General features: G+C 39.7%; 1 protein-coding gene across 3 annotated transcripts; it reads right to left on the bottom strand.

The window, feature by feature from the left end:
• Positions 1-242: 242 nt before the first annotated feature.
• On the bottom strand, positions 243-26,311 carry NFAM1 (NFAT activating protein with ITAM motif 1). 3 transcript variants are annotated; one of them, XM_060777163.2, is made up of 6 exons: positions 23,518-26,311; positions 16,069-16,401; positions 12,840-12,952; positions 10,971-11,072; positions 7,136-7,222; positions 243-2,859 (listed from the first exon to the last, which is right to left on the bottom strand). In XM_060777163.2, exons 1-6 carry the CDS (start codon positions 23,570-23,572, stop codon positions 2,794-2,796), a joined length of 756 nt encoding a protein of 251 aa, XP_060633146.1. In that variant the 5' UTR covers positions 23,573-26,311; the 3' UTR covers positions 243-2,793. The 3 variants fall into 3 exon arrangements, with proteins under 3 accessions (XP_060633146.1, XP_060633147.1, XP_060633148.1); XM_060777164.2 differs by having other exon boundaries at positions 16,069-16,398; XM_060777165.2 differs by having other exon boundaries at positions 16,069-16,325.
• Between the last annotated feature and the right edge of the window lie 899 nt (positions 26,312-27,210).

Raw genomic sequence — 27,210 nt, 5'->3', positions numbered from 1 at the left:
TCTTCCCTTCTGGGAGGATCATAATCAGAGATAGCATAAGAAGTACTTTCTAATCAGTGTTAAAAATCATGCCCCCCAGCATTTGGACAGGCAGTTCCTTATAAACTTCACCATACTTGCATTTATTTTGTACAAAACAGTTGAAACAGGATACAATGTAACAACAGTACCAATGACTAAAACAATTAATAATACAACTACTATGACAAAAATAGTGAAATAATAAATGAAATATTGTTAAATATAGGAACAAAAATATATAAAACCATATTAAGCCAATGTAAATCTAGCTATAAACTAGGACAATTCTGATTAGTGCAGTGGTTCTCAACCTGTGAGTCCCCAAATGTTTTAGCCTTCAACTCCCAGAAATCCTAACAGCTGGTAAACTGGCTGGGATTTTTAGGAGTTGTAGGCCAGAACACCTGGGGACCCACAGTTTGAGAACCACTGGATTAGTGATTCCTCAGTGGGTTCAAATACAAAGAAATCTTGGCTGCCCTGATCTTTGGCATGGGATCATGGATGGGTCAGCTTGGATTCTAGTATTTTTTCCACACCCTCTATAGTTATATATAATTTTGTCATGCACTTTTTTTGTAAAACTAAAACTCAAATGCTGCAACTTTTCCTTACAGATTTTCCAGCTCATGATAATTTTAGTTGTCTTTTTCTGCACCTTTTCCAAATCTCTCTCTCTCTATGTGTATGTGTGTGTGTGTGTGTGTGTATTGCAGTGAGTGGAAGCTACATGCATTTAATGTGTGTGTGGCGGGGGGATCAAGAGCCTACAGTTGCCCTATATATTTTGTTTCATTGTGTCATCCTTGTTCCTGACTCTTCCTTGTCCCTTCTCGCAGTTCCTTGGTAAATATTCCCACCCCTCTTTTATTATTGTAACTTTTTAAAGATTTCAGCATTGCCATAGTCTCTTTTGAAACCAGCCTGATTTTTCTAAACTGAAAAAGACCACTTTCTAGGTTCTTCTCCTAAAAATACATTATCTCTTCTAAATCCTGTCCAGTTCATAAATTTCTATGGGATGCTAATGTATGAAAATTAACCATGTTGTAGTTGCTGTCGTTATCAGTACTGTTGCTGCTGCCTGCTGTTTCTGAAGTGTTAAGTTTCTGTCAATGTGCTCCTGACAGTTTTAATAGGAGCACTGTTGCTTATCCATATTTAGAACACAATCTAGTCAAGCTTTCCGATCCACAAAGGAACATGCCTAGCTCCTAATAATATCAGTGCCAGTTGAACAGAATTCGATTAGATTGTGCATTGTATTCCATCTATCAGCTAATTTCCATCAGACCCATTGTGTATTTCATTAATTAATGGTTAAAACATACACAATATTTTATACTTCCTGCTGTATCTACATCTGATCAATAAATGTGTCAGCTTTAACATCCCCAATTGGTCTTTATTGCAACCAAGTAACATGGCTTTTCTTCTGTAGCATCTACAACACAGTTTCGGTGCAAATTAGATTACCTGACTCTGGTTTTCCATTCCAATTTATAATATTTAGCATCTACCTTTTTGTTCAATAGCGACAGATCTATCTGCAATAATTTATTTTTTTGGTGGATCCCATCTTGGGGTTTGCTTTTTAAGTGGACTTACCTGAAAAATATTAACATTGAAACACATATCATTTTAAATATTAAGCTGAAAAGGATCCTAAAAAAACTTATAAACAATAGTGAAAACAAAATGGCACCTGGTTTCAGGTATATACGGTATGTGTGTGTGTGTATAACAGATTGCAAAAAACACCATAAGATGTAATTTGAACTCCCGCTGTTAGCCCCAGCTTCTGCCAACCTAGCAGTTTGAAAACATATAAATATGAGTAGATCAATAGATACTGTTCTGCAGGAAGGTAACGGCGCTCCATGCAGTCATGCTGGCCCCATGACCTTGGAGGTATCTATGGACAACACCGGCTCTTCAGCTTAGAAATGGAGATGAGCACCACCCCCCAGAGCTGGGCACGACTAGATTTAATGTCAGGGGAAACATTTACTTTTTTTACCTTGGTTTTAAAACCAAGAGTTGCTGTTTTGCAAGTACAGCAAATTGTCTAAAATGAAATAAATAAGGTCAGCATGAATTTTAATCTCTGAGTGAGGTGATTTCACACATAAATTTGAGACAATGCATCCCAAGCTTTCTTATTCATTTCTCATATCAGATTAGTCAACAGTTGGTTAGATTTCTTTGCCTCTTTCCTACAAGCAAAAAAAAAAAAAATCATACATGTAAGTTACATGATGTAACCTCTAGGGCATTGAGTCTATCATTACTCTAATTAGAGAAAATAATGAACAGTTTAAAAGTACAGTACTGTCTTCAGCAGAAAAAAAATCATTTCCACCAGGCTGCTTTCACTCACAATGTGCAATAAAACTTAATTTTTTAAAGCTGTATTTACTAGTCAGGACAACCTTGTAAATACTGCTTTTGGATTCCATAAAGGCAAACATTTGCAGGATTTGTTCTAAACAGCTTTCCCTAGAACTGAAAACATAAATCATGATGGCAAGTGATGGAGATTCCACATTTAATCTATGAAATCGCTCTTCTTGTCTGTAGTTCCCATTCTCACTTTATTAGCTTGTCACAGAGTATTCGCCTGCTCCAGTTGTGTTCCCTGGTTACTGTTCTATCAATTTGTCCTTTTGCTTATATGACAGGGTGCTTGTCCCACGTTGAACTACAATGGCAATGTGGACCTTTCTTTTGAACGGTGTCGGCTGTTAGATTTGTACAATGCAGTCTCTTTTTTTAGATGTTCTCATACACATCTATACTATTGTTCTCATACACATCTTGGATTTCTCCTTTTATTACCTGTTGAGACATAAAACATTTGGTGGAAACAAGAAGAAAAGTATCTTTTATTATGAATAGCATGAATCACTTTACTATGAAGGGCATAGTGACTATATCATATAGTGAAATAAATTATTCTGCTTCTATAAGAAAAGACCCAACTTTTCACTAGTCACTCAGTTAAAGAACATTCCATTAATGAAATCCTAATGGTAAACAAGATTTTTGCCAAAACGATCCCCAAGGTCTCAATGACCTTCAGTTGGTCACTGTGACATGTGCAGAAACGTATTCTAAATCTAACCACCACTAATTGTATTTTAAACACTTCAGGAAACTGAACAGAGGAATATTCTTCCTACCCAAATAGGAATGTTATTAGAACTAGCAAAATAGGATGTCTAGAAACTATTGCATTGAGATCCTTACCCATTGTTTCCTTTCAAATATCAAAAGGACCATCAAAAGTATATTATTTTATGAGATGAATAGTCCCATGTATTTTCAGTCTCGGGGCCCAAAAATTGGTTCTTGATACAGGTATTTCTGAAGTTTTGATTCTAATTAGGCATGTACAGCTATAGGCAATGTAGAGATATTTAATACAAGCAGATATATTTATAAGTTGTCTGTAATTTTATATGGCCTCCTGGAAAAGGCTTAAGAGCACACAAAACATCCTTTTTTTAGTTAATGAAAATACAATTGTTTTAGTATATTCAGATGTGTTTCCTCTTTTCCTTGCGCATTCCATTGGATCACATGCAGTTTTTATTTTTCTATCAACCAGCTTTTAAGCTGGGAGCCTCTTTGATCCATGGATATCTAGAGACAGGTCTTTCAGATTGGTCTGCATCCCTACAAGGCCTTGTGCTGCAAGGTAAGGAATCTTCATAATGTTTGCACACAATCATATTTTAATATTGTTATACTGTATTTCTTCAGTTGTAAGACACCACTGATTGCACCTTAATTTCAGTACCACCACTAATATAAAAAATACGTAAGATATACCCGCAATTATAAGATGCACACCATTTCTAGAGATGTTTATATACAGGGGAATTGCATCTTAGAATGGAAGAAACCATGTATTTCTAAAAAGTACATGTTTTCCATATTGATATTTTCCTTATTCATGTTGCCTGTGGTTCTCTTTTACTATGTCTTCACAAGATAAACAGTGCTCCCCATAAATTTATTTTTGCATGCCTAAATAATCCAATTAAAGTTCAGTGAGTGCAGTATGTGAACCACTCTTTTAAAAATCCATTGTATTAAAATATATCTTGCAATGAACCCTCAGGGATGATGCACAAAATTACAAATAAGTACATAATAAAATGCATAAAAACAGGAAAGCAATTAAAAATAGCTATTAGAAATATCATCAATATGTATTAGCCCCAAAAAACCAGCTTCTCGGCAAATATTGGCAAATTGAGAAGTTTCAACCAAAAGCTTGCCAAAATAAATGATTAACTAGCTTTCTAAAACTGAGGATAGAACAGAATTTTCAAGTCCTTTTAGGCTTTCCATAGAAAGCAGGAGGATAAATAATCCAGGTCTGCGATTTTATTTTTACCTGTGGGGGCCATACATACCAATGCAATTCCCAGGTGTTCATAAAACCTCAAATTGAAGAGGGTCTATTTTAATTCAGCTGATACTATCTTTTTTATCCCAAAGCTGTGGCAAAGCAAAGAGTCAAAGCATTGCACTTTCTAGGTGTAAGTCCAACCCCCTATATCCCCATTGGCCACTGATCGTGGGGTGCACTAGGAGAAATCTACTAACACCTGGTTTGCTGTTTTCACCCTTGCAGACTGTTGCATATGTATGCTGACAGAAATAGGATCAGTTTCAAATAGGATTTCTGCCATCATATTTAATTTCTATCTCCACAGCAACTGAGCATCATGAGGAAAGGAAAGATGAGTGTAACTATAAATGATATTCGGTATTTAGCATAGATTATATCTTTATTTCTTTAAAATCGTTCTTTTGTACCCCAAAAACACTTGTCTGATCTTAGAAATTAAGCAAGGGCAGTCCTGGTTAGTACCTGGATGGGAAGCCATCTACAGGGATCAGAAAAAAGAACCATGTCAGTGCTCCTGGCCTAAACCCTATTAAATCCATGGGATTGCCATAAATCAACAAGCAACTTGAAGGCATATATACACACATCACCATTCACTCAAAAATATTTAGGACCTCTCTTCTGTTTTTCCCTAATTTCTTCTTATATATTTAACATTGTCAAGTAGCAATTCACAGGCTACTTGTCGGGTAGATGTGAGCATTGCATTCAAATTTCTGCAAACTATGTAGCATGACAATAAGCCACAATCCAGGCTCTCCCAAACGCTCTGATATGCATACTCTGGAATCCATTTTAGTACATGAGTGAGATCTATTTCACATTATATTTTTGTGACTATGCCGATACGCAGTTGACTCCACATCTGCTATTTTCAAACCAACAACCACCATCCAAATTGGCCCCAAGAGCGATATAGACATAATCTGGAAATTAAGCAGCTGGCATTCCAATTGGTCTTGTCTAAAGAGAATTGCTCTGGCAACCTTTATACATTTTCAGTGCCAAACATAGAAACAAGGCACCAGAAAAATGACAACGAAGCCCAAATGTTCTCTTTCTAACTTGAGTTAGAAGAATTAGCTTATAATGAAATGTGCTTCATTTTGGAAGAAACAAAAAGCAAGAGATTTTGATTGTGTATGTATTCCAGTGTTTTGAGTGCTAATTAAAAGTATAAGAGTCTTGAAACAATAATGATGGGTTTAGCTGATGAAGAGCTCAGGAAAATTTTAAAGATCAGAAAACTGTTATAACTATTGTTGGATGCCTAGTTGCACCATTTGTATTACTGTAAGATCTATGTGTGTACTCATGTACTTATGCATTCGTGTGTACACAGAAAAAGATAACTTGACAGTAAAATGTTAGAAGTCACTATCATCATCATCACTATCATCATTAAGTATATTTAATGTGTTGTCAAAGACTTTCATGGCCAGAATCACTGAGTTGCTGTGAGGTTTTTGGGCTGTATGGCCATGTTCCAGTAGCATCCTCTCCTAACATTTCACCTGCATCTGTGGCTGCCATCTTCAGAGGTTCTGTTGACAGTGAAGCAAGTGGAGTGCATATATATCTGTGGAATGTCCAGGGTGGGAGAAAGAGCCCTTGTCTGTTTGTATCATGTGTGAATTTTGCAGTAAGCAAGCTTGAATGGTATTGATTAATCATGAAGGTGCAAAGTCTACCTCTGAGGATGCTTGCCATAGATGCAGGCGAAACGTCAGGAGAAATGCCTCTAGAACATGGCTCTATAGCCCGAAAAAACCCACAAGAACCTAGTGATTCCAGCCATGAAAGCCTTCGACAATACATTAAAACATTGTTATTATCATGTAGCCGAATCAAAGTCTGATTTAGCAACTGATGATCCAGTCCAAAGCCTGTCATAGTCAAAATTCCAACATTATGATTACTGCCAAACCTACTGTCCAAATGCTTGGTCCCAAAACCATGTTTTGAGCTTCTTTCTAAAAGAGAGGAGGGATGGAGCCAACCTAATCTTGCTAGGGAGAGCATTCCACAGGCGGGAGCCACCACTGAGAAGGCCCTATCCCTCATCCCCACCAAATGCACTTGCGAAGAGGACGAGACCGAGAGCAGGGCTTCCCCGGACAATCTTAAATTCCGGGGCAGGATGCAGATACATTTGGACAGGTAAGCTGGACAGGAACCGTACAGGGTTTTATAGGCCAAGACCAGCACTTTCAATTGTGCTCGGAAATGGACCGGCAGCTAGTGAAGCTGACATAACAGAGTGGTGGTTTGTTCCTTGTATGTTGCTCTAGTTAGTAATCTGGCTGCCACCCGTTGGACTAGTTGGAGTTTCCGAACTATCTTTAAGGGCAACCCCACCTTGAGTGCGTTGTAGTAATCTAATCCACCTACTCCAGAGGAAGAATTCTTCACATGATCACTTTGGCTCTACCACTAAGATGGTTCTCTCTGTGAATTTGGTAAGATTTCCTTAGGCAAGAAATATTCAGAAGTCATTTTATCAATTCCTTCCTCTAAAATATAGTCTATAGCACCTGTATTTGTTGACTTCCTCCTATCCAAGTACTAGTGAAAGCTGACTCTGCTTAGTTTCCAAGCAGATGGGTTCTAGTGCTTTTAGTGTATTTTGGCACAGCAGCTAAATCCAAAAAGGAACTATTAAGAGAGCAAGGACAAACATGTCTGACTCACCTTAGTTGTAGGCATCGCTGTGTGTAATGGGCTACTTAATTTTTTCTCAAAGTCTAAATAGACGTCAGGTTGGTGGGGTTCTAAATCCTGGAGAAAGAGAATAAGGGATGTATTCCATATTCATTGTACATGAAGAATAGATTCATTCAAATACATCTCAGCAATATTTTTATTTTTATATTTGTGATCTCATTAATATAATTCTCTCTCATTGACATATACATGTAAGATAGGATATCATGTAGCAATATACCATACTCTATACCTATTTAGACCCAAATAAAATACTCTTAAAAGGGAAACAAGAAACAAGGGGCATGTTGTCATTAGTCAAGAAGGAAATAATTGAGTGAACACAATCCTATGCATTATAATTATTCAGAATGAATCCAGCTGTGTTTAGTTAAAGCATGTCATAGCATTTTATCCTAAATTATGTACATCTGTCAAGATTTGGTAGTATCAAGTTGCCCTGATCCTGGGACCTCCCTCACAATTGAATGTCCCATTTCAAGGTTTAATACTCTGAATTGCCAAAAGTTTCCAATAACCCTGGCAGTGGAAGATATCCAATGGACTTCCTTGATAAAGGAGCCCTCCCTCACTGTAACTTTTTTTCAACAGAAAGATTCACTTTTGTCCTCATCCCCCTTTGTATGTCTTTAGTGTTGCTTTGTATACATGAGTGTTGTTAGAATAGAATGGGACACAAATGAGCAAATGGGAAAAAAACATGCAGTTGGAAAAATGGAAGGGAAAGTAGACCTATTAAGAGTTTATCAAGCAATCTTAGTAAAAAATCAAAGCCCAGTTTTAGAGAAGTGCCAATTTTTTAGTAAAACTTCAACACAGACACAGAAATGGCCCTTGCCCTAATATAAATATCACTGATTTTGGGATTTGCATTACTGTGTAAGCCATAGGGTTGTTTTAAGGAAGTGAGGGAGAATCTGTGGCATAATAAACCACATGTTGTTCACATTTGATCAGCCCACACCCTGTCTTGCTAGAGAATATGCCATGCAGATGATCAATAAAAACAAGTAGTTTACTCTTCATAAATCAGAACAACATATGTACAATCGTATGATCAGTTGCATCGACTCACATAATGTCCCTTTAGAGAGATTTTAAATGGTCTTTCTTTGTCCATGTGGAAAGATTCCTTCCAGCAGCTCATGAAGCAAATGTATACTCCAAACTTTCTCTCTCTCTGCTTCTCTGCAAGCACCTCCATAGCTCAAGCTTGTAACAGTATCCAAAGTCCCAGGCTCAGTTGGCTCCCCAGGCGTAGCCCAACCAATCAGTTTTGTGCATTTTATTTTACATTGACACACACACACTAACTGATTTCTTACATGCTCCAACAGATTCATACATTAATTATTGCTGTATAATAGAATAGAGCTACCAATTTCCTTGGAGAAATCACTACTAATCCATGGTATATAAACAAAGGGAAAAAGCCTACTTTGGCTGGATCTATATTACCATATAATGCAGTTCCTGCATTGAACTGGATTATATGAGTCTACACTGCCCTATAACCCAGTTCAATGCAATTAATGTGCATTCTGAAACTGCATTATTTGGCAATGTCACTCCAGCCTTTATGTCTGTGTGGTTTGTTTCTTAATGTATAAATGGTACAATCAACCATTTATACCCATGGATTCAACCATCCACAGCTTGAAAATATTTTTAAAAGCAAACCTTGATTTTGCCATTTTATATAAGAGTCACTATTTTACTTTGCCACTATAATAAGACTTGAGCATCCACAGATTTTCGTATCTATGGTTGATCCTGGAATCAAACTCCATGGAATACCAAGAGCCCACCGTCTCCCTCTCGCTCTCTTTTTGGAATCTTCTAGCACTTCATAAATCATCTTTTAAAATATGCAAATTTGAAATAATTCATTCCCACTGACACAGAGGTAGAACTAAATAACTAGCACTCCAAACACATGAATATTTACACAAAAGTACATTTCATCATGCCCAGTGGGGCTTATTCACTGTATAGGTTTACACCCTGGATAGTTTAAGACAAAAAGAAATAAGATGATTTAAATATATAATGTATTTATTTGTTGCATTACATAGCACAAGCATCAATTTCAAGGAAAGGCAAATCCCGTCCCCTAAATAGGGCAATAATTTTGCATATATGTATAAGTCTCAGGGTTTTCTTACTTCTCTATACTGATGGCCACAGAGGAGGAAAGAGACGGCGCTGCTCTTTTCACCCCCACAGCAGAATGTATAGCCACAGAATAGTGTTATGTTCCTAGTCTCCTCAATTTATAGCAATTTGTTCCAAAGCAGAAGCTTCGGTATTCTTCTCACTCTGACTACACAGAAGCATTGGCAAATGAAGTGCATGAAGAAAGATAAACATCTCACTACTAAAAATGTTTGACAGATTTAATGATGCTACAAATGTCTCCCACCAATAAGCGATCAGAAGACTTTTCTATGCATGTTTATGGTAACTGGTTGTCATGGTGATTGTTCCCTTGGCAACAGGAAGATGGAAGGACTTAGCAGGCAGGACAGACAGGTGGCACTAACAGAGGAGTGCAAGATGGCTCAGTGATGCAGCAAAAATTAAAGAGCGAGCGGTCATGGTTTCAGTTTCCTACCATTCACTTCAATGGGCAGCATTTCCAAAAATCAAGCTTCCTACTATAAATACATTGGAAAGATAGGGAAGGAGGAAAATAATGAAAAAATACAGGAATGGATACAAGAAAACAGCATGCTGACTTTAGGCTTGGGGCTAGTTTTTGATTCAATGGACACATGGTCGTGTTACTCATGTCACCAACACTACTTCAGGCAAGGGTGAGGAAGAGCAGGGTTTGAAGGGCATCTCAGTCCCCTTTCTAACCCCTGCTCCTTTTTATTAATAAAATACTATGTAAATATCTTATATACTTTTGTATAATTCAATCTCATGTATAAATCAAAAGCAGTACTCCTTGACTCTTGAGCATGGGTTAATTTTGCTTAGCAGGACGAACAAATGGCTTCTAGAATAAATCAAGCCTGAGCAATCCTTAGACCCAAGATGACTAAACTAAGGCTGTTGTACTTTGTGTTGGAGCATACAAGGAATCAGTTAATGTATGTGTGTGTTAACAGTAAAATAAGATTCATGACGCTGATTGTTTTGGCAATGCCCAGGGAAACGGCTAAGCCTGGAACTTTTGGTTACTGTTACATTTTTGTTCAGGCTTGAGCTAGGTAAATGTTCAGAGACAGACAGTTTGAAGAGAGATTCAGAGAGAGAGAGAGAGAGAGTTTGGAGTGTGCTCTCCTGTTTCATGAGCTGCTGAAGGAATTAATCTACATGGACAAAGGAAGACTATTTTAATTCTCTCATAAAAGAACATTATGTGAGTTGATGCAACTGATCACATTATACATATGTTGTTCTGAACTAAGAAGAGTAAACTACTTGTTCTTTACTGTTCACCTTCATGGCATATTTTCTTTCTCTGGCAAGATAGTGTGTGGACAGACCAAACATGAACTACACGTGGTTTATTTTACATTACGTCACACTTTGAACATGTGACTCACTAGAAAAAGCAATCATGTCTAGTAAGGTTGCAGGCAGTGGGAAAAGAGGAAGAATATAATACAGATGGATCAACGCAATTAAAGAAGCTACAGCCCCGAGTTTGCAAGATCTGAGCAGGCTATTGAAGACAGGGTAACTTCACAGTCTCCCATTTATAGACTCACCATGACTTGAAGTCAACTTGGCAGCAACAACAATATGAGGAAAAATTCTTATTGAGCTAAAAACCACAATAGATACTTACAGTATACATGGATTCAGGAGGTCCCAGGCTGCCCGAAGTGTGCTGTGGTGTTGATTTTTTATTTGGGCATTTCTTGACACGGTTCTTCTCAGGCCACACCACCTTTTCATGAGGACATAAATTGGAGCAACAGTGACACATAAATCCACAATTTATAAGATTTTGATTCTCCCCAAATGTTTGTCCTTTATGCCATCCCAATTTGTTCAAAAGTTTTTGGAAACAAATAAAAGTCACACTACATTTTGTGGAGATACCAACCTAAACTCAAGTCTCTTCTACACAGCTATATAAAATCCAGATTATCAGCTTTGAAGTGGATTATATGGCAGTATAGACTCAGATAATCCAGCTCAAAGCCAATAATGTGGATTACCTGCCTTGATATTCTGAATTATGTGGCCCTCATCTAGAACTCAATGATCCTAATACAAGATCAGTATTCCAGAGGTATTGACATGTAGTCCTGTTATTAATTACTCCAGAGCCTTTGTGCCTTCATTCATTCCAAACATCAGAAATTTGAGTTATTCCCTTCACTCTTACTTTGGTATTATATTGCTTACAGGTTTCACAGGAGGGTTCACAGGGCTTTTATTTCTACTCTAAAGGCTGCCCTGAACCCCCCACCGATATGAACAGATTCTGTCAGAAAGTGGTGTGCAAGAACAGTCATTTATTTCTGGGCAAGCAGGAAATATATACAATCAGTTTAGCTCCCCAATAAAGTTGCAGGTTAAATTATTTGGGGTGTCATTTACCCTGTAGAATGAATGCAATTTGATATCACCAGGCTCAATAGAATCATAAGAGTTGTAGTTTTACAAGGTCTTTAGCCATTTCTGCCATTTCTTTAGCCAAACTACAACCTTGGATTCCAAAGCACTGAGCTGTTGTGGTTGAAAAGGTGTCAAGCTGCATTAATTCTGCAGTGTGGATGTGTCATAAGTCTCTGAGATCTAACCAAAAAGGCATCTCTGCTAAATCAGCTGACACATTTTTTTAATAAATAACTATCACACAAATACTTATAAAACTGCAGCTGACAAGGACCATCACTAAATAGAGACCAGGCCTCTTTCAAGAGGATCATCTACTACTGTAACATATACACTCACAATTAAAAAAAAAGATTTTTCAAAAGTACTAGGTTTTAGGATCTACTCTAAATGGATGGAAAGACTCCTTGAAGAGAAAGTGTCTCCAAACATTTTTCAAGGGGTCTTTCTTTGATGGGGCCTCTGTTGAGAAGAAGGTGGGGAAGTCCAATTGCATGTGCCTATATTGGGATTTAACCCTGTTAATTTTAGTCCTATATATATTTGTGTGGCAGTAATTGATCAAATCACCAATTGAACTGATGAACTGTAATCAAGGAGATGTGATAGCCATGTATAAATATGTGAAAGGATGTCATAAGGAAGAGGCAGGAGGTTTGTTTTCTGCTGCCCTGGAAACTAGAACTTGGAGCAATGAGTTCAAATTACAGGAAAGGGAACATTAGCAAGAACTTCCTGACTCTAAGCGCTGTTCAGCAGTGAAACTCCCTGTGAAGTGTGGTAGAAGCTCCTTCCTTGGAAACTTTTAATCAGAGGCTGGATAGCCATCTGTCGGGTGTATTTTGATTGTGCTTTTCCTACATGGCAGGGGGTTGGACTAGATGGCCCATGTGGTCTCTTCCAAATTTATGATTCTGTGATTCTATAAGTAACATTAATTTAATTTGCCAACTAAGATTTATTTGAGCCATGTGATGATTGTAATTCCAAATGGCAAGATGAGCTATGGGAGGCTTTTGCTGCAGACCTTTGCCTTGTAGTTACAAGTACAACTTAATGGAGTTAATGAAGGGTATGTTTGATAACTTGCCTCTCTCTTCCAGAATAGCAAGGCTGTTCCCCCAATGCTTAAGGCAGCTAAAATAACAGTGACAGTGATCAGACAAACCCATGTAGTAGGAAATGGTTCTATATATCCTTTGTCTGTAAAGAAATAAACAGAAAGGAAGGAAAAGGAAGGTTTTAATTGCTGAGATAAATTCTATAGAATTAACACATATATAATAGCAATATTCATGGTGAATCTGGTAACAATAACCATGTAGGTGGATGGCACTGTATAAAGATGTATACTGATCTGTTATATGTTTGTTTGTTTGTACTGTATATAGTATTTCCGTATTGCCTCCCAACCTACAAGGGTTCCTAAGACAACAAACAAATAAAAACCTATTAATGCTGAGATAAAAATTAAAACACATTAAAATATCTTTTAAAGCTCTGAAAAGATTATAGATTCCAGAATTGTCTAAAAACTATCCTAGAATCTAGTTTTAAAATAAAAACAGCAATGTCAGCAAGAGAATGCCATGAGGAAGAGCACTGTTTTCACCACTTGGTAGAAGCTATAAAAAGATGGGGCCAGCCTAGTCTCCTTCAGTAGAGATAGTTTCACAGTTGAGGAGCTGCTACAGAAAAAGTCCAGTTGCATGTACCCACTAACCTACTTTCAGGCTCCTTCTACACTGCCATATAAAATCCAGATTATATTTATTTATTTATTTATTTATTTACTGCACTTGTAGACCGCCGTTCTCAGCCCTAGGGCGACTCACGACGGTGTACAACATATAAAAACAGGTACAATTTGCAACATAAGCAATATCACAAACAACAATAAACAACATCACTATCAATAATACAATTACACTAAATCATTCGCGACGTCTCATCATTGAATCACAATCCAAATCTCGTTATCCATGTTCCGTTCCAATCGTCATTGCCAATTGTTGCAGCATTTACTCAAACGCCTTCTCAAACAACCACGTCTTTAGTCTCTTGCGGAATGTCATAAGGGAGGGCGCCAGTCTGATGTCCACAGGGAGAGTGTTCCACAGCCGGGGGGCCACCACCGAGAAGGCCCTGTCCCTAGTCCCCGCCAGGCGTGCCTGTGAGGCAGGCGGGATCAAGAGAAGGGCCTCCCCGGACGATCTCAAAGTCCTCGTGGGCTCATAGGCCGAGATGCGGTCAGACAGGTATTTTGAGCCGGAACCGTTTAGGGCTTTGTAGGCCAACACCAGCACCTTGAATTGGGCCCGGTAGCAGATCGGCAGCCAGTGGAGCTGGTACAACAAGGGCGTTGTATGCTCCCTGCGTCCCGCTCCTGTTAGTAACATGGCTGCCGTGCGCTGGACTAGCTGGAGCTTCCGGGCCGTCTTCAAGGGCAGCCCCACGTAGAGAGCGTTGCAGTAGTCAAGGCGGGATGTGACCAGAGCGTGTACTACCGTGGCCAAGTCAGACTTCCCAAGGTACGGGCGCAGCTGGCGCACGAGCCTGAGCTGTGCAAATGCTCCCCTGGTCACCGCTGAGACCTGGGGATCCAGGCTCAACGATGAATCCAGGATCACACCCAAGCTGCGAACCTGCGCCTTCAAGGGGAGTGCGACCCCATCCAGCACAGGCTGTAACCCTATACCCTGTTCGGCCTTGCGACTGACCAGGAGTACCTCTGTCTTGTCTGGATTCAATTTCAATTTGTTCGCCCTCATCCAGACCATTACAGCGGCCAGGCACCGGTTCAGGACCTCGACAGCCTCCTTAGTAGCAGGTGGGAAGGAGTGACAGAGTTGGACATCATCTGCGTACAGATGACACCGCACCCCGAAACTCTGGATGATCGCACCCAGCGGCTTCATGTAGATATTAAACAGCATGGGGGACAGTATAGAGCCCTGTGGAACCCCACAAGTCAAAGGCTGTGGCGTTGAACAGGTGTCCCCCAATAACACCTTCTGGGTGCGACCCTCCAGAAATGACCAGAGCCACTGTAGAACAGTGCCCCTGAGGCCCATCTCCGCAAGACGCCCCAGAAGGATACCGTGGTCAACGGTATCGAAGGCCGCTGAGAGGTCCAGGAGCACCAAAAGGGACACACTCCCCCTGTCTAGCTCCCGGCGCAGATCATCCACTAAGGCGACCAAGACCGTCTCAGTACCATGTCCCGGTCTGAAACCAGACTGTGCCGAATCCAGATAATCCGTGTCTCTCAAGAATACCTGGAGTTGTGAGGCCACTACGCTTTCCATGACTTTGCCCAAAAAGGGGAGATTGGAAACTGGCCGAAAGTTGTCAAATCTAGTGGGGTCCAGTGATGGTTTTTTCAACAGCGGTTTTATGATAGTTTGTTTTAAGCTCGCTGGAATCTTGCCTTCCCAAAGGGAGGCGTTAACCACCACTGTTACCCACTCAGCCAATCCCCCTCTGGCCTCCTTCAGAAGCCAGGATGGGCAGGGGTCTAGGATGGACGTAGTAGGCCTCATTCCTCCAAGTATCTTGTCCACATCTTCGGGCTTCACCAATTGAAACGAATCCATCAAAATAGGACAAGCAGGTGCTCGTGTCACATCCTCGGAGACTGCATTTAATATGGTGTCCAGACCGGAACGGATCAAAGCGACTTTGTCTGCAAAGAACCGAGCAAATGCTTCACAGCGTGTGGCCGAATTGTCAGGGCTCCCGCCTGAGGTGGCGGGAGTTAAAAGACCTCTGACAATCCGGAACAACTCCGCCGGACGGTTCCTTGCAGACGCAATAGTAGCCGCAAAGAAAGTTTTCTTTGCGGCTTTTATTGCCGCGGCATATGCCCTTAAAAAGGACACAAACCGTGCTCGATTATGCTTTGAAATGGATTATATGGCAGTGTAGACTCATATAACCCCGTTCGAAACAGATGTAAATTATCCGCTTTGATAATCAGGACTATATGGTTGTGTAGAAGGGGCCTCAGATAACTTTCAGATATCTTGTCCCCAAAGCATTTAGGGCTTCCCACAAGTCGAGCCTTTGATAAGGGAAGGGGTGAAAGGAGGACCTCCCCCGAAGATCGAAGAGATCGGGCAGGTTTGTGGAAGAAGATGCGGTCATGACCATAGAGCCTGAAAAACCTACAACAACCCAGTGATTCTGGCCACAAAAGCCTTCGACAATACATAGCAACTTCCCTTCAGAATCTGTATTTCCCCCATGTTCATATGGAGGAAATATAACCTGAAAATCCCTTCATACCAGAATTCCAAATTAGCTCTTGTTTAGCTTACCTCTGAAACGGATAAATGTTCCACTTCCTTTACTTGTCTCTGAGTTCAACTTTGCTTTGCATGCATAGAAACCAGTAACAGAGCCATGGTTAGCAGGCATGATGTGAACGTTGAAACTCTTTGCCCACGTTTGATTCACCGTACATTTCAAGCTGATGCTGCTGTTCTTATAGACAGTTTTTTCTCTGCCTGATTCATCTGTTTGGTTATACCAGATTTCAAGATTTGATTGTGGTGATTTACACATCGTGGTAGCTCTGCAAGTTACATCAACAGGTTCGTTGATAAAAGCGATCTGAATTAAGGATGTGTCTTGTAGACTGAGATGTTCTGCTAAATTAAAAAAAATGTTTTTCATAACTTTACCCAAGAACTTGACAAAACAGACAATTAGATTGTTGCTTTTATATCTATGAATTTTAACATGTATCCTGAATACGAAAAGAAGATAAATATCACAACATGTAAATTCATTGATAAGATGACAAAATGGTAACAGTTAGACGGTTTATACCACAAATAACTGCAGTCAAATTAAGCACCAGTTCATGATACAATCTAGATTATAGTGTTAAAAATAAAAAAATCTGACCTCTTTCTTTGGTTTATTGATTCTCATGTGAATTCTTGCAGAAGTCTCAGATTTAAGTGCTTAAAAATTCAGTTCACTAAGACAGATAAGGAAACTTTAAGCAGTTTCTTTCTCTCTGTTGTAGAATAATAATGTTGGAAAGACAGCAAGAGTCATCCAGTCCAGCCTTCCTTCTTTCACCTAATACACTTCTGAGAGACTTATTCCTCAGTCTGCAGGATGTGAGTGTGTATATCTAAAAGTAGGTAATCAGGACGGAATGGGGATTCTGTTGCTGTATCACCCACCCCACTGCCTTCCTGAGCTAGCAGAGATAGTCACGGGTTTGATGTTGGAGTCTTCGCAGCTAGTAGTTCTGGCATTCACACTGAGACTCTGCTGTCAGGAGAAGTTTAGGATTTCATAGCCTCGGTGTCAACCATGATTCTTCCCTAACTGGTATTTGGACTTAATCATACTTTTGGGCACATTCTGGACATTGTTTTCTGTGATAGGATGATGATGATCATGTTGTGGTGATCATGCTGTGGTGGATTTAGACCAGTGGTTCCCAACCTTTTTTTGACCAGGGACCACTTTTACCAGGGACCACTCTCCATCATTAATATCAAAAGGGTTACGAATCAGTTTTTGGTCAACTTTAGATTCAGTTTAGTTATTTGGGGTACTGATTCAGAAAACTGCATTGGATAGACCACATCAGCTCTAGTTTCTGACACAGAACATATACCATCCAATAGTCGCCATCTGCTCATCCACAGAAAACCATATTAATAAGCCTCGGCACTATAAGAGGGTTTCACGAGACCAGCTGCTCTGGTTGCAACTGTGAGGTAATGGTGAGGCCACGGACCATATTTTAGTTCTTCCACAGACCACCCATTGGGAACCACTGATTTGGACTCCCTGGGACTCTGAACCACTGCAATAGTCAGAGACTGATTAAGATGGTCTGCCTCAGGAGGTTGATGGATCCAGGTGGAGTCCTAATTATTCTTGACCCTTTCCTGTCACCTTGGCAGACAATTCCATTGAAACTCTGTCTAATAATTGAAGTGAAGAAATGGTCAAGCAGGGCTGAACTAATAATTACTGGTAAGCCAAACAGCACATGTGTAGGACATCAAGGGAAGGCCAATCCATAGAGATTTTCCATTGCCAGATTTACCTTGGACCATATGGTGCAAAACTGCAAATGGTGCAGCTGAACCAGGTTCCGCAAAAAGAGGTTCCCACAAAATAACAGAAGATTTTGTAGTTCAAATATAAAGTGGAAATATACAAAAATAAATATTCTTTTCTTTCTTACAGTAAAATATTGTTTTATGGTTTGTTACTGTTTATATTTTGAATTAGCAATATATGGGAGCACCGGATCTTTTAAGTGCTTGGGGTCTCTTAAGGTCTTAATTCAGCTCTCTGGCCAGGGCAGGGGACACAATCTTTCCTGAGTGTTCCAACTTACAGTATGATTTTTCAGGAAGCGGCTGGTGATGGAGCAAGAAACCAGAGCAATGTTGGCTTACTTCATAGGTCAGTGGACTGAGGTCATACAGGAATTTCTCAGCACCTTGACATGATGGATCTGGTTATGATGATACATGTCTTACTTACCCTCCTTGTAGATTATTGTAATGCATTTGGGGCTGCCTTTGAAGAGTGTTCAAAAACTCCAGCCGGTGCAAAGACTTGCAGCCAAAATTTTAACTGGGGGTGACTGCAGGGATCACATGCCTCCTTTGCTGCAACTGCTTCACCGGCTGTCAGCTTGTTTCCAAACACAATCCAAAGTGCTAGTTATGACCTATAAAGCCCTGTTTAACTCAGGTCCATTTGACAGTTCATATCTCCTTGTATGAGCCAGACTAGGCTTTGAGATAATCTGTCTCACCACCATCACATGAACAGTTGGTAAGGATGTGAGAGGTGGCTTTGTCAGTGTCTGCCCCTGGACTCTGGAACTCCCTTCTTCCCATTGGCCTACCGGTGAAAATGTTTTCTTCAGACAGGATTTTAAAACCATGTTTATAAAGAACGGGCTATTGAGTGCTTCATTGTTTTAAGTTCAATTGTCTTTAAGTCCAGCCTAACTGGAACTCTGTGTCCCCCTATACATTCCGGGTAGTGTGCTGAGATCTAGTGGAGAGACCCTCATTGTTACTCAAGCCCTTTCCAACCTGCGTTTGCATAGAACCAGAGAAGGCTCCTTCTCAGAAGCAGAACCAGCACTTTGAAATTCCATCCCAGAAGAATTAAGAGCTGCCAACATCCCTATTAAGCTTCCAGAAAGGGGTCAAGACCTTTCTATTTAAAAAGGCTTTTAACTGGATGATAGGGTGGAGTTCTAAGGTGTTTGTCTGTATATGAGGGGGCTGGTTCGGGGAGGCAGTAATTGATTTTATTGAATATATGTTTTTTTCAAGTTTTTACCTTTGAATCTATATTTTAACATTTGAATTGTGTGTTTACACATTGTAAGCCACTTTGGATCCACTTGCAGAGACAGGCGGGGTACAAATATTTTAAATAAATGAATTTAACCCTGTTATTTATTTTAATTGTATTCTAACTGAATTGTATTAATAATTGTAAATACTTTAACTCTATTTCAATATTTTAATATGCTTTTAACTATATTGGTTTGATATTATGAGCTGATTTGGGTCTCAATCTTAGGAGAAAGATGGGGTATAAATAAAAATCAATCATGAAATAAATAAATAACATAAGGAAATGCCTTGTAAGTGATAGACAGTAGAGAAAGTTGGCAAAGTGCTTGCAATGACCTGTGACCTCTTTGCACGGGCTTCTTTTCGATGGTGACAACAGGGTTTTTCAATTTCAGCCACAGAGCCGAATGGTTACTATCACACCCATTATAAGTACTTCCGAGATGGCACCATGGCCAAAATGGGGGGAAAAACACCCACCACTGAAAAGAAGCTGGCAGTGCATGACGAGAGGCTTCTTGTCTTTCCATAAGGAAAGACAATTTGAGGTGGCTTACCGACCCTTTCCCCTGTCTGATGGGATAGAGGGGAAGTTGGGACAGTGTGAGGTGTGGGATGACTATTCCCCCCTGGGCAGGCTTATGGGTTGGAAGTCTTGGATGTTCCCAGAGATGAAAATTGGCCCTTTTGACATGCTCCAATTGCCCTATGCCTTTCTGGTGCAGTGATGATAGTGGTTCCAAATATACCAATTGCTGTCACACTATCAAAAGGCATTAAAACAGTGGCCTTTTGAAATGTACGATTACTTTCCTGATGCGTCCAAAAGTAGAATTTGAGACCATAACAAACAGGAACTACTTGGTCAATATTTTTCTTGAAATTTGGAGTGGAGGCAACAGCTGCGAATGGACAGAAACAGAAGGAAGCCCTGTGTACCAGGAGTGTGAGGTGGCAAATCTCCATTGCTTGCAGCATACAGGGTGTCTGACTTACATACAAATAGAATTTAAGAACAAACCTATCTTGTTCTTAACTTTGGGACTGCCTGTAGGTAAAGGTTTCCCCCTGACATTGTCCAGTCATGTCCGACTCTGGGGGTTGGTGCTCATCTCCATTTCTAAGCTGAAGTGCCAATGTTGTTCATAGACACCTCCAAGCTCATGTGGCTGGCATGACTGCATGGAACACCATTACCTCCTCGCTGGAATGGTACCTATTGATCTACTCACATTTGCATATTTTCAAACTGCTAGGTTGGAAGAAGCTGGGGCTAACAGCGGGAGCTCATGCCGCCCCCCGTATTCGAACCGGCGACCTTTGGATCAGCAAGTTCAGCAGCTCAGTGGTTTAACCCACTGCGCCACCAGGGGCTCTGGGGACTGCCTGTACTGGTTATTAATTTGTATCCCCTCTTTGGTAATTTTCTCCTTTCTTTCACTTCTTGTACTTGTCTCTTTGAAATCTCTGCTCACCTAAAATTGTATTTATCTACCTTAAAATCCCCACCTTTTTTCCTCATAGGATATCAATCCAATGTACTTATACATTGTACTTGTCCAGTTATACAGTACTTTCAATATCTCACATTTATGGAGCTCCCACCCACCACGAACCTCCTTCTCTGAACGGTTCTGGATCCTGGGTGAGTGACCAGTATTTCCTAATTTCCATTTCCAAAAATGGAGGCTATTAACAAAATATGATTGTTTGTATCTTCAAGTATTATGGGAAATAGCCATCTGTGTAACCACAGACTTCCTCTTTCCCTCTCCCCCCCGGGTTTGTCTGAAATTCTGGTGTGTGGAAAGCAGTGGGCGGAAACAGACTGGTTACTTCGTTTGCAGGAATAGAGTATTACAGTCCAACAACAGAAAGACAATAGGAATGGGAAGCGATTCTCAAAAATGACTATTTTGTATAGCATAGCATCTATTTTTATCTCATTCTGCAGGATACATTAAGTAGGTCGATGCTCAATGTGTGTTACTTGCCAGTGCTCTGTGAGGCTGTGTACTAATGGAACTCCTGTGGGTCTCTTCTTACGTACTTTTTTTGAAGATATCTCACCACCGTAAATACATCAAAGGGCCACAGAAGGATTAGTTATTCATTTCCAATTATAAATCCATAAACAGCGCCTAACAGGAATCCAAGGACGTGTTCACTGAAATCATTATCCCATTCTACTTATAAACAACAAATATTTTCTTGGAATTTCTAAACTCATAGTGAAGGGTACATGAAGTAGGTCAGCCTTTAATAATCTGGGGGTGAGTGGGGGTAATAGTATTAAAGTTGACACCTATGTCCATGAACATAATTCCACAAAGCAGGGGAGAGTAAGTTGTACGAATGAACCTGCAATATTGTCATGTACAATGTTGTATCATGTACAACACAGGTAAGTTACTATGCTACATACACATACAGGAGAGAAAAGCAAAATGAGGTGTGCTTTCAGTGACCCTGAGAAAAGTGTTATTCGGTTTTTTAGAAATACTCAGGCAGTCCCTAAGTTACAAACATCAGACTTACAAACCACTGAGGCAACAGGAAGTGAGAGAAATCTACCCCTAGGAAGGGAAATTCCACTTTAAAAAAAATCTAATTCCCATAAGGACAGAAATTGTGATAAAATCTTCTGAACAGGTACAGACAGCAAAACAAACACCACAGGGGTGTTAACCCTTCCCTATGCGCATATATATACACAGAGAGAGAGAGAGAGTATGTGTGTGTGTTACACTTAAAAATGTACCTGTTCTGACATACATAAAAGTTCAGCCTAAGAACAAATCTACAGAACCTATCTTGTTCATAACTTGGGGGCTGCCTGTACTGAGCTCTGTCACTAATCCTAACCCTAACCCAGTAGAAATAGTAATTAGTTAAAAGTATCAGCTGGGTGTTTCTCTTCATATCTGAACTCTACAGCTAATTCTTTTTATACTTTTACTATTTAGGAGCCTCCAGTGGCACAATGGGTTAAGCCCTTGCACTGGCAGGACTGAAGACCGAAAGGTTGGAGGTTCAAATCCAGGAAGAGCATGGATGAGCTCCCTCTGTCAGCTCCAGCTCCCCATGTGGGGGCATGAGAGAAGCCTCTGACAAGGATGGTAAAACATCAAAACATTCCAACGTCCCCTGGGCAACGTTCTTGTAGACGGCCAATTCTCTCACACCAGAAGCGATTTGCAGTTTCTCAAGTCATTCCTCACACAAAAAAACAAGCAAACTATACAATGCTTGTTTTTTTGTGTATACAATGCAATTCAGTATGTATACAATGCCATTCAGTACAGAGTTTCTCTACTGCTGCTGAATAATAGTGTTACTTGGCAGTGTAATATAATGGTTTGAGCACTTAATTACAAATCTGGAGATCAGGGTTCAATTTTCCAGCTCATCTATAACAATGTTCTGAGTGAACATGGGCAAGTTACGTATTCTTAACCTCAGAAAACCTTGTGATAGTAGTACACAAGTCACCATAAGTCAAAAGCAATATGAAGGCACACAACAGCAAATAATATTATTGAGGACTACAGACTTACAGCATTTTGCCTTGAATATTTACTTATCAATAAATTATGTTTAATTTAATGGAACTTGTAGTCAGGCAAGTAGGTAAAGGATTGAATCATTAGGTGATAATTGTTCCCCATCCTCATCCCTACCTGTAATATGGAGGCTTGCCTTGTATGATCTTTTTTTTCTGAGCAATTGCTCTTTATACAGAGTAAGAGAGAGTGCATTTACATCATTGATCAGTTGCAGCACAAATTCATCATCTGCCACATATCAGGTATCAGGCTTCACACTATATAAGCAGCTGCTGTTCTTTACAGGGTTTTACATCACCATTGTTTATTAAAGGAATAGGAGAAACAACATTGTAAATGGAAATTGCAGAAACCTCAAAAGGCCAAACTGTTTAGCCATATTAGAAATACTAGTACTGTAGTATTTTTTTTACTACATTGAGATCTTAACAATTAAACACAAATCAGTTTTTAAAACCCTCCAATTAACTGGAGAATAAACTAAGCAATTATACCTAATACACACCTTAAATTTGTATTCAGTATACACTATATTCCATTTTAAAGTGGCATAATACTAACACTATACACTTAATTAAGGAGAAAAACAACAATACACATTGTTTAATATTTACGATTCATTGTTTGCATAGAAAGTCACACTTTGTACAGCAAGTTCTGAAAACTTGTAGGATTCTTGAATGGATTACTGGGGCAAATCATGCATATATAAAAGAAAGACAGAGGGAACATTTAGTAGGAAAGATGGAAACTAATGGTCTAAGACACTAGTTAAAAACTATTTACATAGTTAAATACATACAAGAGTGAAGAGATTAAAGGAAAAAAAAACTTTGTTTACCTGCACATTGAACTGTCCATAAAAGTAAAATCACAATGTATAAATGTGAGGGCATGGCAGCATCTGAAAAGAAAAAAAAAATCTGAATGCTCTCCAGTTCTGGTCAAAGGGGTTCTTCTAAGAAATGGCCTCTCTGCGTGACAATTTTACTCTTCCTGTTTCTGGAGGGGAGGAGGGACAACTTTAGGAGGAACAACATTCTGATAGTTTGTTCCTTGTTCAGTCCTTTCTACTTTCCTCAGCATGTTCTGCTATGGAAGAAGAACAAGGCAAGGAAAAGAAACGCAGTGCCTTATTTTCCACTACAGATCAGTAGTTACATACCTTTCCTTCTAACTTTGGTTTTACTGGTCTTTTGTTGAATGCTTCCAAGTAATTTCTGGATTCTAATGGCCATAAAGCAGTGTTTTCTTAGCAATTTTTTTGTTATTGAGGACCCCCAATCCCACCCCTAATAAAAAGGAGACATAGTTCAACTTTCATGGGAATTGTCGTTTCCCATAGAGGGAAGGACAGATGAACTGGAAGCTGCCTCTGTCTCCACGACCTCCATCGAGCCTCCACAAGAGCAGCAGCAGCTTGCACTCCATAGCCCCCACGCTCCCATACATGGACACCCACCCCCGGCTCAGATATTCAGCCTGAGCCAGTCCACACCAGCAAATCTCCAAGGCTTCTATGGAGATCACCCGTCCTGCTCTCTCCCTTCTCCCAGCCAAGATACAAACCAAATGGATAACATGTATCCAAAGGACCTCCATTTCCAAGCCACTGCTACTATGTATCACTCTATTTTTTTTTAATGTGGACATGCAGATGTGCACACGAGTGGGGGGAAGAAAATATAAACAAATAAGGCAAATTACTTTTTTATCTCTTCCCTCTCTATCAACCTATACCAAACATCACATGAACTTTTAAAAAAAATTATGTTGCTGTTTTTGTTGTTATTGTTGTTATTACTATTATTACTATTGGACTCTATGAAATGAAAGCAAATGTACATGAGCCCATGAACTCCAGTGACCTGTCTTGAGAAATTCCAGATACCTATTCCACACCCTGTGTGAGAACCGGAGATGGAATATAATCTATGGGACAAAGGACCTTTCTGGATCTCAGTGGGAGCCCATCTGCCCACTGCCAGGCAGTTCCTATTGAGGATCTCAGCTATCTGTGGGACAAAGGTCCAGGGTGAAACTTTGATGGTGATCCCATTAATGATACACATCTTTGGGACTCTTTGCCTCCCTAGCATAGGAAGATGGCTGAGACAACAACCCGCATTCTCTTCTTTGACAGGGTTCTGTCAATCATATTTTGGATTTTTCTTTGTCTCCAGAATTCCATTGCTACACACTAGAGGTTGGTTTGACCCTTTGGGACCTCACTATCCCCAAGACTGCCTTCACCAGCCCACTGGAAGTTCTGGGGCCTCCCTGATCAGCTGGGAGGAGATTCCCAGCTACATCATCACCACTTCCTCAAATCATGGTGTGCACCGGCTAAGACCCACCTCCTGACCAACCAGGCTTGGGAGATACTGGGGGCTTCTCGGCACTGGCCAATCAGGTGAAAGGGAGGGAGTTTCAAAACATTGCAATGTTAATGCATGGGAATTCTTGTGTATAAAAAAGCCTGCTTATGATTATGCTTTTACACTTGTACCCTTTGAGCATCTGTGCTGTACGAGCATCCCTTTTGCACAAATTGAATAAAGTATCTGTTGCTTGCCTTCAACCAGGTGAGATTCCTGGTTCCAGTTCCTGATTTGTGACATCCACAGTTAGTAAAACTTCAAATTTCCTGCATCATTTTGTTCAGAGAAAGGTTGCTATTTCCTTCCTCTCTGGTTAAAGAGTGTGACTAGCTCAAGGCCACCAGTGGTTTCCATAGCTGAGCAGAGATTCAAATCCTGGTCTGCAGAATTGTATTCCAATACTCAAACAACTTCACTATGCTGGCTAGAATTCCCAATTTTCCAGTGATCTTAGACTAAAGACCACTGCAACACATAGCTATACCCATTCGGTACAACTTTCAACAGTCACAACTTGATCCTAATTCATCTTGGGATTTATAGTATTAAAGAACATAACTTTTTAGAGAAGAGCCAAAGAAAACCTTTAGAGCAGAATCTCCTCTTGTAGTATGCAAGAATCTCCTCTTGTAGTATATACAAGGAAATGGTTTCAGTTGCTAGACTGAACAACGAGCAATCTCTGATCTGTCAGGAAAAACAGAGATTTTCCAGTGTATAAAAACAGCAGAGCCCCAAAAACTATTCTCCCATAAAACAACTTGTTTCATATCATGCACTCAAGAGACAAAAATTAAGTAGACTTTGATGGAAATAACATATTTGGTTTACTAGCAACTTTCATGTGATCAGCATACACGGGTACAAAAAACTCATCAGTCCAGTTTCAAATATCTTTGAGATGTTCCCATTGCCAGATGGCCAGGGCATCTCTCTTGTAACAAAACAGCTATCAACTGGTCACATAGTCAAAAGGACAGAAAAGAAAGCATGTGATCTGCAACCCCTTTTATAACTTCTCAGAAACCTTAGAGTAAAGGAAGCTGCACATCAGAACATACGTTCAGAAAACAGTAAGCACCAAGATCATAGATGAGCAGATTGCTAGAGAAACTTGATGAAGGTTGTCATTCCCAACATAGAATTTAGTGAGGAATTTATAATATGCTGTTAGAATGCTTTGAATTGCTCGGTATGTCCTGAGAAGAGCTACTGAATCTTAAATCAGGGTAGCCTGAAAAACACTTCAAGAGCATAGAGATCTCTAGCATAGAATTCTTGGCACCATATTAAACTATAAACTGTAGCATTCCTTTGGACAGCACCATGATTATAAAAATGATATCAAACTGATATAACTCTTTAGTAAAGATGTACTTAAGACTGTCAGGTTTAGAATATATTATTTCTAATTGAGTTACAAAGCTTGGGGAGGTTGGTCATAGAGTGGTGGTGGAGTACATAGAGATTTCTAGAGATAACGTATTAATCAAATCTGCAAATAATCAACTTATTCAAAGATTAAACCAATGTGAAGGGCCAACTGCACCATAGTCTGGTGCATTTCAGCATCATGTAGCAATGAAAAGCCAAACTGAATATGCTGCAAGATCAAATCCCAGTCTATCAAAGAAAACAAACACCCCCCAAATCTGAACATGAAGGTATTCCTTTTCAGATACAGTTGCCTGTACTGGTTTACATTAGAATTAAGATTATAATTGTTCCTCTTATGACTAAAAGGTGGCTGTCAGAACACTTGGAATCTTAATGTAGAAAGTTACCATAGCCTGTAACTAGTTGTGACAGGATGGAGTGGGGAATGTAAAGGTATATTTCATAAGTAATATAATGACTAGCACTAGATCAACTTTACTGGTGTAGAATTTCTACTTACTTTTCAAAAGCATTTTAGAGGCATTTTTCAAATTTTATTTCATTTTCTTATCAGGACTCAGTCTTTTACCTCTCAGAAAAATAGCAGAAAGTAACAGAAAACATAATGAGATACAGTTTTAGCATGTTAACAAGTAAAAAGTAACCAGTTACTTTTAAAACATTGTGATGTGTAACAGGAACTGATTGCTTTCAAAAAGTGACATTCCAAGCACTAAGACTAGCTTCACCTAAATTCTGATAGTGGAAATGGAATA

The sequence above is a fragment of the Anolis sagrei genome, chromosome 5 (assembly GCF_037176765.1).
Source record: "Anolis sagrei isolate rAnoSag1 chromosome 5, rAnoSag1.mat, whole genome shotgun sequence".
NCBI lineage: Eukaryota > Metazoa > Chordata > Lepidosauria > Squamata > Dactyloidae > Anolis > Anolis sagrei.
Note: the sequence above shows the minus strand (reverse complement) of the source record. Positions and strands in the feature narration are given on the sequence as shown.